This window comes from Oncorhynchus tshawytscha, linkage group LG10 (genome assembly GCF_018296145.1).
Source record: "Oncorhynchus tshawytscha isolate Ot180627B linkage group LG10, Otsh_v2.0, whole genome shotgun sequence".
In the NCBI taxonomy this organism is placed as follows: Eukaryota; Metazoa; Chordata; class Actinopteri; order Salmoniformes; family Salmonidae; genus Oncorhynchus; species Oncorhynchus tshawytscha.
Genome location: NC_056438.1, coordinates 49,296,608 through 49,310,159, shown reverse-complemented (window position 1 = coordinate 49,310,159; position 13,552 = coordinate 49,296,608). Strand labels below are relative to the sequence as shown.

The window sequence follows — 13,552 nt, the reverse complement described above, 5'->3', positions numbered from 1 at the left end:
GTCCGCTCATCTTGATGATATTGGAATGAGACTTGCGTAGACACTTACTGACAGTTGTGGCTGCTTTGCGTTGTGTATTGTTGTCGCCACCTCCTTGCCCTTTTGTGCTGTTGTCTGTGCCCAATAATGTTTGTGCTGCTGCCATGTTGTTGTCATGTGTTGCTGCCAAGCTATGTTGTTGTCTTAGGTCTCTCTTTATGTAGTGTTGTGGTGTCTCTCTTGTCGTGATGTGTGTTTTGTCCTATATTATAATTTATTTTTAAATCCCAGCCCCCGTCCCCGCAGGAGGCCTTTTGTCTTTTTGGTAGGCCGTCATTGTAAATAAGAATTTGTTCTTAACTGACTTGCCTAGTTAAATAAAATATAAAATAATTGTGTTCAAATTAGTCTGTCTTTATGGCTTAAAATCAGTATGGATAAGCAATGGACTATCTAGGCTATCGACTCCATTACACGCTCTTACAACGTGGTGAGTGACAGAATACGATATCTCTCAATGCTTTTCCAGAAGAGCGGTCCGCCATAACAAATGCAGAATTAGCCAACGGGGGCAGTAAAGTTTAATCAATGCACTGTTTGATTCCATTAGTCTTACACCGACTAGTCTCTGCATTCACCCAGACCAGTTTGAGTAAATGAACATTACTGCTGGCGTGAATAAAGCTGTCCAAGGTGATGTGCTGGCAGCATGCAGCGTTGTAAAGAAGTGTCTGTGCTGAACAAACTGTCCCAAAACAGCCTCTTCCCCTGCCATCCCATTAGCAATATCTGTCAGTAGCTGTTAGGCCTGCTGATGGTGGGATCACATTCACCTAGCCTGTGTGTGTGAGTGTCTGTGTCTGTGTCTGTGGAGGGGGAGGTTTGTGCGTGCAAGAAGTAGAGAGGAGAGGGAGAGATGGTCAGAATTCATTTAGGATAGAGAGGGTCGTCAAATCACCCAGGGTGAGAGTACACATAACCCCACTACACACAAACAGTACACGTATTAAAAAGTCCTATGTCCTGATACTGGAGACCTACAGGGTGTGTAGGCTTTGGTTTTACACTCCTAGAAAAAAGTGTTCCAAAGGGGTTCTTCCATGTAGGACCCTCTGTGGAAAGGGTTCTACGTGGAACCAAAAATGGTTCTTCAAGGGGTTCTCCTATTGGGACAGCCAAAGAACCCTTTTTGGTTCTAGATAGAAATAAAGGTGCTAAGAGTGTAGCCCACCTCTAACACTGCTGATAAATCTAATCAAGGTCTTGTTGACTTTATGCATGCTATATAAAGCCTTTGTAAGTTAGTTTTAAAGTGGGACCAAGCCTCAACACCCTGTGGGACTAGGAGTGACAATGTTATCCATCAACTTGGTGTAGTACACAGTATTGTGGACGATAGTCTCACTACTCTACTATGCCACATGAGACTCAGTTTAAAGTGGGTCACCGCGTGTGGTGTGGGTGTGTGAGCGTATGTGTTATTCCCATAGAGACTGTGGTGCGTGTGTATTTGTCTCTCTGTCTCTCTAGGAAACCCTGTCTGTCTACCCTTTTACATCTGTTTGCCTCGGACCACAGATGATTCATTCATAGCTTTACCTCCTTCTGTACCATCAACATCGATTATCTCAACATCCAAAATAAGTAACATAGGACTGCTAGTAGTCGTATCAGCACAAATATGCTTTAATGGAAACGCTGGCACATTTCGCGGAACGTTTTTAGCCTGCATTCGCTCCGTTCTTCCAACGAGCATCAAATTAAACGGACTGAGATTCCTCTATTTGCTAAAAATAGCAGAAGGCCTGAAAGAGTCTTTTCCTTTTGTAAGATTTAACTGAAATTCAAAACAGTTTTCAGACTGGATGGTTGAACGTTTATTTACGCTGCGGGGACGGCCAAGATGTAACGGGATAGCTGCAGTGTACAAGAACAACAGATCTATTACAGATCTATTTTAGTGTCTGTTGACCGAGGACACAAAGTCCTGGCTGCCGTCAATATCTCCTCAGAGCGATCGAGATCATCCAAAGTCTTGTATTGAGATTGAAAAGTATTGACATAACCGTCACTGCAATATTTTGGGGGAAATAAAGCAATTTTCTATTCTACCCACAAAAATCTACCATAGACCCCCCCCCCATCTCCCATTCCTAAATTACCTTTCTGGGCCTGGAGCCAAGAAATAACAACCCTCCCCCTTTAAAAAACAGTCCCCCTTAACCACACTGAGATGAGAAACCTGGGAATGACAGTCCTGTTTCCTGTGGTAACAACATCTGCATGTGAACTTCAGATAAGTTGTTGCTGGATTGAACCATGTTCCCAAGAACCACACACAGAGGTGATGGGAGATGGGGTCTTACCTCTGTCAGGAGTCCAGTGAAGCAGTGCCAGCACATATTCAATAAAACCCGGTATCTGGAAGGAAGGCTTGCATAAATCTGTAAACATTTTGGGGAAATAAGGACACATGTTTTGGGTCACAGGGTGTCTTTTGCATTCAAGTGAATTGAAATGACTTTAAAATGACATGATAATCTGGCCCGTATTTTGGCCCACCATCTCCGCTGTCTGTTGCCGATTTGTGTACAAGACATTGACAGATGGTTAGGGTTCCGAACCCTATTAACATTCAACCACCAGTTGAATGACTCAACACAGAGACTGTCATTATGTGGGGGTAGGGCTGGGCGGTATACCGTATTTTACTATATGCACACCCGAAGGTACAGACACATGAATGCGCACACATTGTTGTATGGCGGTATTGAACATGTTGTGTTGTGGATATGTGGTGTAGGGATGTTATATGATGTACTGTTTTATCTTTAGCTCATTCAGTGCAAACATAGTTCACTGTTTTATATGTTGTTTTATAGGTAATGTGGATGCTTTGGTGTGTTTGGACCCCAGGAAGAGTAGCTAATGGGGATCGTTAATAAATACAAAATATACGGGTATTGATGCACGGATGCACGGTTTGGGTTTTTACTTTACCTTCTATAACGGTATTTGAATGTTTGGTTTGTTAAATGTGATATGCCGTGTGTAACATCCATTTCTATAGTTTACTCCGCTACTTGAATCATCTCGCTCTGCTCTCTCTCCATGCCTTTTTTCCACACGAGCTAGCCCCGCCCGCTCACTCAAGGAGCACATTTGTTGTTGCTCGACCATGAGACACTTGCATTCAGTCTGCATGGTCAATGCAGCATATGCAACAATGTTGATAACAATGATGCTGCTTCCATTTTGCTTCTTAATATAAATCCACTCGTGTTCTATAATTACACCATTAGTTTGTGTTTCTTATATCTGCAAACAGCTAGTTTGTCTTTTCTTAGCAAGTTGTGGCTAAGTCAAGCTAGCTAGTCAGAGCAAATGTAGCTAGCTATACAGCCTGATGCCAATAACGGTGTAGGCCTAAATCAGCATGTTTGTGAAACAGTATCTTCTAATTCAAAGAGGAATTGGGAATGCATGAATATGTTAGCTACATGGTGGATTGAAGCTAAGAGAAAGCATTTAATTTTGACAAAGATTATAGGGTCCGCAAGGAAACACTGACCAACACTTTGGTTACTACCCTGTCACAGTAACTCCTCCCTGGCATTTTCATTCATTATCATGTCAAACAATACTGTATTCAAAGTAACCGCTTATATTCTAACTATAGAATTAGAATAATCATTATTTTTCCATGATTCCAACAGTGGCAATTGCAACATTTGGTTAAAAATAAGGCCTAGATTGTTTGCCAGTATCGTGCAGCCCTACTTGGCCGTGTGAAAATCATCTCAAATGAGTGCAGGAAATGCAAACATTAATGAAAATGTTGAAAAATAATTTTTTTGTTGAAATATAATTGAACAGTATAAAACCATCAGAATGCAGAGAAACCTATTAACCTCTATTATTAAAAACATAACAGATTTGCAAACATCTGAGTCTTGAGAATTAGCGATAGCAAAACATTTGCCTTGCGCCTTAAAGCTGACCGTGTGTTTTATTATCAAGCCAAAGTGATTGAGGAAGGTGCTTTTAGCTCGTTAGAGTATAATTGAGTAGCCTAGTAGTAACATTGTGTACTTCCGTTGTAGTCTGCAGCCACCAGGCCTCCCTTGCTTTGAAATGAGTTAGGATTTTGCATTCAGTACTTCCCTGTGCCTGATGCGTTAGTCCTGCAGCTATATTGGATGAAAGTCTTACTCCGTCTCACTTCGTCACAACAATAACATGATTTAACTGAACATGGGCCTCTAGCCATATAAGTTCAGTCATTCCATAATGCCTGACTGCATAGTACGTAACACCTTCTTGTATGACCGTCATGTGTTTGGGGCCTAGGGGTGGAAAGAGAAAAGGATTGTCTCCCAGAACCAGCAATGGATTTGACCTCTTGGCTTTATGTGGGTTTTTCTATTGGCCTTTCATTTATTTTCAAGGAGGAGAATGGAATGTTAGACTGATGCGGTTCTGAGAACGAAGGACTCCGTTGGGTCGAACATTCTGAGCATACCGCTGTTGTGGATGTGGTCATTTTGGTCAAAGGACACTATGCATCACTGTGTTGCGCTGTCATAATACGATCTATGGAGATTATAGGTCTGTTATAGAGATGGCCTATTAGGGAGAAAGACAGGGCACGTGGTATTAATTAGGGGGAATCGATATCTTCAGACATAGGAAGAGGGGGAGAGAGCCGTTTGTGTGCACGCGTCACATTTGTGTGTGGACTTAACTGATATAGGTACATTTGTGTGTGGACTTAACTGATATAGGTACTTTTGCTCTGATTACCGGAATCATGACTGTAGGTAACTGACTGAAAACAATTATCATACATTCTCTATTCTCTAAATGCTGATTGAATGCCTGGAGAAAAGGTACTGAACTCTGTGATGACATCATGCATATACTGTACAGTACATACAACACAAATTCACTCACCCCCCCCCCACTAAACAAGGAGAGTGTTGCAGGGCAGTCAGGGGACAAAAGCCCACCACAGCTGGTATGGGGTAAGAGGTTAAACCTCTATGGGATTGTTGTCCCTATACCGGGACGGTTGAGCTAATGTGCGCTAATGTGATTAGCATGATATTGAAAGTAACAGCAAACTTTCCAGGACATAGAGATGTCTTATTCCATTGTGGCGGCAGGTAGCCTAGTAATTAGAGCGTTGGGCCAGTAACCGAAAGGTTGCTAGATCGAATCCCCTAGCTGACAAGGTAAAAATCTGTCGTTCTGGTAGTTAACCCAAGGTAGTTAACCCACTGTTCCTAGGCCGTCATTGTAAATAAGAATTTGTTAGGCAATTTGTTAGGCAAGTTTTAACTGATTTGCTTAGGATAAATAAATAAAAATATTGTTAAACTGCACTGTCCAATTTACAGTAGCTATTACAGTGAAAATACCATGTTATTGTTTGAGGAGAGTGCACAACAACAACAAAAAAAACACAGATTTTTGGTTTGTATTATCTTTTACCAGACCTGTGTTATATTCTCCTACATTAATTTCACATTTCCACAAACTTCAAAGTGTTTCCTTTTAAAATGGTATCAAGCATATGTATATCCTTGCTTCAGGTCCTGAGCTACAGGCAGTTAGAGTTGGTTATGTCATTTTAGAGGAACATTAAAACATTTTTTAAAAAGGGTCCAATCCTATTAAGACTAGCCTAGTAGTCAAGGGGGAGGATCATAGTCATTTGGTATATTGGGTAGAGGAGAGCCTGGCTTCATTCACTGTTATTACTGTGTATAGTGCTGGCTCTGACCCCCTCCTGCTCCTTAATTACAGTATGGGGTAGTGTGTGTGACTGCAGACAGTGTGGTGGCAGATTGCAGCGTCATTGTATGGGCCCTGCCACTGACCCACCCCCTTCTAATGAGAGATCAGTTGCCTGTTGTCCCGCAGTTTTACATGGTCCTCTGTCTCCCGTAACATTCATAGGTCATAGTTATATATGCCTCTCTTGTGTTTACATTATAATACAGGCTATCTACAGGGTCCTGTAGATCTAAGGTCTAACCATGACCTTATCTATAGTCAAGACTTGAGGAAATTGAGCCTGGCAGTGTTTCTGTTCATTCAGACGTCCTGCTATGCGTTTTCATATAGCCGGGTTTGAGGCCCCTGAATCTGTATCCAGGGCTAACCAAACAATTGTCTTTCTTGGAAACGAATTTGATTGAAAAAAAAATGTAGGTGGGGGCAATGGGCCTATGGGCAAGGCAGGCCGCCTTGCCTAATTTGGTTTATTACCTGGAGTGTCTTACCGTTAGATGATGAAATTGGGTCCCTACGGTTACCCCGTGGCCAATGGCGTGTCTCGGCTGGAGCGGTGTCGTTGCTGGATTGAGTTTTGCAAATATGTCTGTGCAGATTGCTGTGGGACTCCCCAGGCCCCTAACAATATACTTATATTTCTAAATAGAGGGATGCGGGCTCACTTCAGGTCTTTGAGTGGTTGACGGGTCAGGATATAAGCTGTAGTGGTGTGTTTCTACACCGCACGACGGGGCGGGGGGGGAGTGAGTATTGGATGATCTATATCTAGTCTGGGACTATAGTCCCACCCCCGTCCCGTTTGGATGGTTTTGATTATGAGAAAACGTGAATGATCACAATGATTCGGCTGGGTAAAATCAGAGCTATTGGATTCAGGCATTTCTATGAAAAAATAATTGCTGATATGTTGGGGTGGGGATAGTCACATGTTTGCAGATTGCGATTACATTATGTTGTAGCTTATGCAGTAATAAAAAAAACTGTCAATTTCAGTGATTTTGAGACGGGAATAGTCAAACGGTGCCTCAGTTAATTGAAGCCCCCCCCCAAATAGTTACATCCGCCCTGGTCCAGGACCCCATCACACCATCAGTTTACAAACAAGTCCCAGGCAGGGTGAAACGTACAGGTTGTGCCTTTGAAATGAACTCATTAATCTACTCTTTAGTAAGCCAGACATTAGGGCCACCACCAGCCATGTGTTTTACGTTTTACTGAATCAGTCCAGGCGTCTGCCCCGCATCGCCCCAGACTCCCTCCCTCCCCCTCAGTAATGTATGACGTGTCGCAGGCAGCGCAACCACACACTCGTGCGCATGTATACACACACACACACACAGTGGGTCCATAAAACTGCTTTGTCACTGCAATTTCCCTGTCCATTGGCCAGCACACAAACAGCCCTGTCCCTGATGCCACTGTAATTACTTTTATTTATGATCCCCCCCCCCCCCAACATCCTTGAGGTTCTTCGGTCTATATTTCACTCTGCACTTTCTCGATCTCTCTCTTCTGTCTCTCATTCCTTTTCTCTTGCCATTCTGTTCCTGATCTCACTCTCGTAGTCCCTTTTCTCTCTCTGGCTCTGTGGTGGGAAAAAAACACACCACTGGCGGCTGTGTCAGCACTTTCTCGTGTGCATCTGAGGGAGAGCTGGAATAATCGCACTCCTCACTTTGACAGACAATGAGGTTCTTCATAACACTTGCGATGTTAGAGCAGTATGCAGGGAAAAGACATGGCTAACTGTATGCTTTTCTACTCAGCCTTCCTCCTTTTGACTAGGAACATATTTCCCTCTGTGTTTAAGTGTGTGTGTGTGTGTGTGTGTGTGTGTGTGTGTGCATGTTTGCGTCTGCATGTGTTCCTATAGGTGTGTCTATATAGTGTGCCCCTCAACGGTCAAGTACATGCATGTGTCCCAGTTCTTCATGTTGTTGCTATGACTGTGATATCACCTGATCCCCTAATGCGATTGGTCTCTCTTTGTTTCAGATCTGCTGCCTCCAGTTGTGGGCGAACAAAGGAGGTGAGACGAGGTTGTTCCTTCCCACAATCCTACACCCCGGTGCCTACTGATCCGGACCACTGCTCCTGCACTCGCTCTGCCTCTCCCTTCTCCCCACTCTCCCTCTCTCTCCCTTCTCCCCACTCTCTCACTTCTCCCCACTCTCCCCACTCTCTCACTTCTCCCTCTCTCTCACTTCTCCCCACTCTCCCTCTCTCTCACTTCTCCCCACTCTCCTTTTCCCCACTCTCCCTCTGCCTTTCCCTTCTCTCCCTCTCTCCTCTTGTTTCTCTCTCTCTGTCGCTCCACCCTGGGGCAGGCAGGCTGTGGGGCAGTAGGAGCAGGGCAGCAGTAGGGGCTGATTGATGCTCTGTGGGGATGAGACCTGGCTGTTGAAGGCCAGTGGAGACGGCCCCCATTCTCCGGTCGCCTGGCTTCATGTGCGTGCCTGCAGGCTGCCCTACGCGCAGCAGCAGAGCCACCCCCCGCGTCAGCCACCACGGCGGCCACCCCGAGCCACCCAGACATGCCCACCGAGACCCTGACGCCGCTGGCAGATAGCAAGCCCCCCGGCCACGGGGCGGCCTTTGCCTCCACCGTCCCCCTGCGCATACTCAACAAAGGGCCCGACTACTTCCGGCGCCAGGTAGAGCCCAACCCTAAGCGGCTGAGCGCTGTGGAGCGGCTGGAGGCGGACAAGTCGAAGTATGTCAAGAGCCAGGAGGTCATCAACGCCAAGCAGGAGCCTGTTAAGCCCCCACTGCTGGCCAGGCCGCCTGTCTGCCCTGCCGTGGCTAAGAGAGGGGCGAATGGGGGCAGTGGTGGTGGGGTGGACCTCAAGGCATCCAACAATAACTCCAAGTCAGACACATGCACCACCACCAGCAAACGGGAGAACCTCAACCTGGAGATCCTTAAGAACCTCCTGAACAGCTCCGGCTCGACCTCTGAGGGCCACACTAAGAGCGCTACTCTAAAGCCCGGGGCCAGGAGCTGGGCCCCCCACCGCTCTATCCCCACCACAACGGACTGCTCTGAGCCCACCAGCCTCCGTTCCTTCTCCGAGTCCCTTAAGGTGCCTCCCCCTGTACCTGGCCGACGGAGCCCACAGGGGGGCAACGCCCAGGGGAGCAACTTGAACCTCAGCCGCCGCCTGTTGGAGGAGCGGGGTGAGGGCGATCGTTCACCCCTCCACGCCTCCCACAGCTCCTCCGACATCCGCAGGCTATGCAACGGTAAGCCTCTAAGGGCGGCCCGAAGTAGCAGCAGCTCCGCACCTCCCTTACCCCCCAAACCCAGCCCCAAAGTCCTTGCCCCTCTCTGCGACAACGCCCCCCAGGCCCCTGAGAGGGAAGCCAACCCCACGCCGCCCTCCTCTGCCGCTCCAGCTGAGCAGTTGGAGCTAGAGCTGGGGAGCTCTGTGGCCCGCCGGCCGTCCCTGCATCGCTCCAAGTCGGACCTGAGCGACCGTTACGCACGAGCCGGCGCCGACGTGGAGCGCTTCTTTAACTACTGTGGGCTGGACCCCGAGGAGCTGGAGAGTGTGGGCGTAGAGAGCTTCGCCCGTGCCAACTCCGACATCATCTCACTCAACTTCCGTAGCGCCAGCATGATCAGCTCGGACTGCGACCAATCACGGCACAGCAATGAGGACATGACGGACGAGGAGGAAGATGCGAGCGAACGCGTGCCTTACGGGATCTCGGCCGTAGAACGCAACGCCCGCGTCATCAAATGGCTGTACAGTATCAAACAGGCACGCGAGTCGCAGAAAGTATCTCATGTCTAAAAGGGAGGGAAGAAACAAACTAAAAAAAATATATATACTACCGATGCAATGAAGGTCTTTGGACACTTGCGCACTGAATCTCTATGAATGTCAAAGTATTGATCTAGCAAGGCACCCGTGGATGGCTCTTGCGGTCGCTTTCGCGTTCAGTGTTTGTTGTCCTCTGAATCTGCATGACTCCTTTCACCCAACCCGCCAGTGCGGCCTCCAGCTAAAGCAGCAGGTTTAGGAAAAAATAGCCTTTTTCAAGATGGCTGCCGTTCAGTGCCGTCTCTTTGAGCAGCGCAGCTCTCTCTCTCATCGTTTTGCTTTCTCTGTTTAGACCAGCATTATGATGCCAGCCCTTTTTAGGTTTGTCTTCTTAATGTCCTTTCGTTCTGAACAACACTAAGCCTGGAAGCCATACGGGTGTGAATGCAGCGCTTCAGTGTGTAACCAGTCTTTAGTCTGATAATTCTCTCTGATGCATCTGAGCTTTGTGTGTGGAAAAAAACTCCCCTGAAAAAAGGACTGTGGAAGCATGGTACAGTCCAAACCTGCCTCACCCCTTTGGTACCAGGAGAGTTTGTTTGGTACATTCCAGACCCAGACCCTGCCCCCTTCCTGGGGAAACCCCAGCTTAACCCCTCTCTCAGCATTACTATGGCGATAACATTCAGGCAGCATCATGAAACCATTCAGCATTACGTGGTTTTTGCATCTGTTTAGTTTGCTGTCCATAATGTTCTTATTGACAGTTGGATTTTGTGGTACTGGCTTTTCTTTAAGATGTGTGTAAATGCTGTAAGAAAATGTATATACATACTTTTTTTTAAATTGATTTTTGTCAGAGGGGGCCTGTCAAGCTAACTTCCTACATTGTTCAGTCTTCTCTCTGGGCTTGACTGTGAGACTGCGTCAAACCCTGTTCATCATCAAATGTGTATGACGTTGTTATGATGACATACATGGTTCAGTATATGGGAGTTGGAACTGTTACAGTACTTAAAAATTAAGGCAATTAATTGTTTTCAATGTTAGTTATTTTGCATTATTTTAATAAATGTCTTGTTTTGCCATCTACGTTGAAAAATGTGAGTTATTTCATTAAAATTTTATTTGATGAGGAAACACTAAGCTCTGTTCATTTTCTGTACTACAATACTTATGGTTACCGCATTACCGTTACATCAGCCATTTAACTGCTGGAGGATCAGAAGAGTACCCATGTTAGTCAGTGTAGTCTGTTGATGTTAGCTCATAGATCAGAGGTCACCAATATCACCTTCCTTGTGCGGTCCTATAAAGCGAAAAGCTGTCAAGATATATTTTCCATGCTTCTATGTATCGCTCCACTGACAATACAATGAACCTGAGCTGGTATGTAAAACTGAAAAAGAGTCTGTTTACAGTTACTCCTATCTCCACTGTTCATGTTCCAGGTTTAAAAGGCTGTGGGATATGGCAGGAGAGTGATTCATTGTGGGTAATGCAGTTTCTTTATGTAAATTGTTACTCCCCGAGCTCAGAGACGAAGTGATCTAATCTAAAACCAATGTGGAAAGGACAGATTTCCTCATCTTTCAAATACAGTTCAGACGTTCATACTATAGATCATTTAGCTATTTGAGTTTGAATTGTAGGACCCCTTTAGGTATAAAAATATTGAATTTGGCCTTTACTACTACAGCCCAGAGAAACACATTCATAAATAGTCAAAAAAATCTGTATTTTTTGCCATCATAAGAAACAAGGTTTTGAAGTGTTTGTCTTTGTCTAGGAGATATAAGAAATGGATGCTCATGGAAATATATATACTCATGGATGAGTATGGATGAGTAGTAATGGATGAGTAGTAATGCTCATGGAAATATATATATATACATACATACATACATACATACATACACACACACACACAGTTGAATTCGGAGGTTTACATACACTTAGGTTGGAGTCATTACAACTCGTTTTTCAACCACTCCACAAATGTCTTGTTAACAAACTATAGTTTAGACAACTTGTTTGGGACTTCTACTTTGTGCATGACACAAGTCATTTTTCCAACAATGGTTTACAGACAGATTATTTATCCCTTAATTCACTGTATCACAATTCCAGTGGGTCAGACGTTTACATACACTAAGTTGACTATACCTTTAAACAGCTTGGAAAATTACAAAAAAATATGTCATGGCTTTAGAAGATTCTGATGGGCTAATTGACATAATTTGAGTGAATTGGAGGTGTACCTGTGGATGTATTTCATAGCCAAGCTTCAAACTCAGTGCCTCTTTGCTTGACATCATGGGAAAATCAAAAGAAATAAGCCAAAAAAGAATTGTAAACCTTCACAAGTCTGGTCAATTCTTGGGAGCAATTTCCAAATGCCTGAAGGTACCACGTTCATCTGTACAAAGAATAGTACACAAGTATAAACACCATGGGACCACGCAGCCGTCATACCGCTCAGGAAGGAGATGCGTTCTCTCTCCTAGAGATGAATGTACTTTGGTGCGAAAAGTGCAAATCAATCCCAGAAAAACAGCAAAGGACCTTGTGAAGATGCTGGAGGGAACAGGTATTGAAGCAACATCTCAAGACATCCGTCAGGAAGTTGAAGCTTGGTCGCAAATGGGTCTTTCAAATGAACAATGACCCCAAGCATACTTCCAAAGTTGTGGCAAAATGGCTTAATTATTGGAGTGGCCATCACAAAGCCCTGACCTCAATCCCATAAGAAATTTGTGGGCAGAACTGAAAAGGCGTGTGCGAGCAAGGAGGCCTATGAACCTGACTCAGTTACACCAGCTCTGTCAGGAGGAATGGGCAAAAATTCACCCAATTTATTGTGGGAAGCTTGTGGAAATGCTACCCGAAACGTTTGACCCAAGTTAAACAATTTAAAGGCAATGCTACCAAATACTAATTGAGTGTATGTAAACTTCTGACCCACTGGGAATGTGATGAAAGAAATAAAAGCTGAAAGAAATAATTATTTCTACTATTATTCTGACATTTCACATTCTTAAAATAAAGTGGTGATCCTAACTGACCTACAACAGGGTATTGTCACTAGGATTAAATGTCAGGAATTGTTAAAAATGTATTTGGCTAAGGTGTATATGAACTTCCGACTTCAACTGTATACATAATATTTCTACACATAGCCCCTTTTTTGGGTAAGCACAAAACTACCTTTATACTTCCATCCCGTGACACCACCATCGTGTTTGTGAGAATCTCCCCTTTCCACAGTGGGGTCACATTAGTTTGTAGATCAAACCATTCGGATGCCGCAATCGTTTTCATGAGAAGACCGATTTTCGTCTCATGGTCTGATAAACACCACTCTAGCTCTGCCACGTTTCTCTGCCACATCACCGCAGATGCAGAAGTGCAACAGGCGGATGAATGAGCAGGATTGAGATGCGTTCAATGCAAAAAAACATAGTGTATCTTAAACCGACGGATTTTGATGGTGATTTTTGTATGATGTTACTTAGATTGATTCACCGATGCATCAATTGACTCTAGGGGGTTAATCAACACTTGAAGCACGAGGTCACACGTTACACAGTGAAACATCACTGATGGACCCGCCCCCCGCATTGAATGAAAGTGCTCACCCTCAGATTATTTCTCCTATTGTAATTGGGTGGTGAAACCTCCGGTCGGTCTGTCAGATGTTTTTAACCACAAGTCTAGTCACCACACCCGAACATGTTTCACTAATGGGTGAGTATGAACGCACATACCCATACTTTAAAACTACAACTGATAGATAGACAATATGATTATAGTATTATATAGTAATATGATTAAGCATTTCCAATCTTCATCCCCCACAACTGGTTGTTTTAAAAACAGTATGATCTCCAGCAAGCCCAAGCATGACCTTAGCCTCACCCTTGAGTTACAAATGGTTAGTGTCTGTCTGCTGGTGTGCTGCCAGGATACTTCTAGGGTACCTTTTAGATGGCCTAGAATCTGGAACA

General features: G+C 44.7%; 1 protein-coding gene across 3 annotated transcripts in view; it reads left to right on the top strand.

Annotated features, from left to right (window-relative positions):
* LOC112260381 (protein FAM110B-like) overlaps positions 1-10,685 on the top strand; it is a 51,548-nt gene extending 40,863 nt beyond the window's left edge. For all 3 annotated transcript variants that reach the window (XM_042328666.1, XM_042328664.1, XM_042328665.1), the window contains one exon: positions 7,774-10,685. In XM_042328666.1, coding sequence (XP_042184600.1) covers positions 8,313-9,575 — 1,263 coding nt within the window. In that variant the 5' untranslated portion in view covers positions 7,774-8,312 and the 3' untranslated portion in view covers positions 9,576-10,685. The remainder of the gene's footprint in view (positions 1-7,773) is intronic.
* The last annotated feature ends 2,867 nt before the right edge of the window (positions 10,686-13,552 follow it).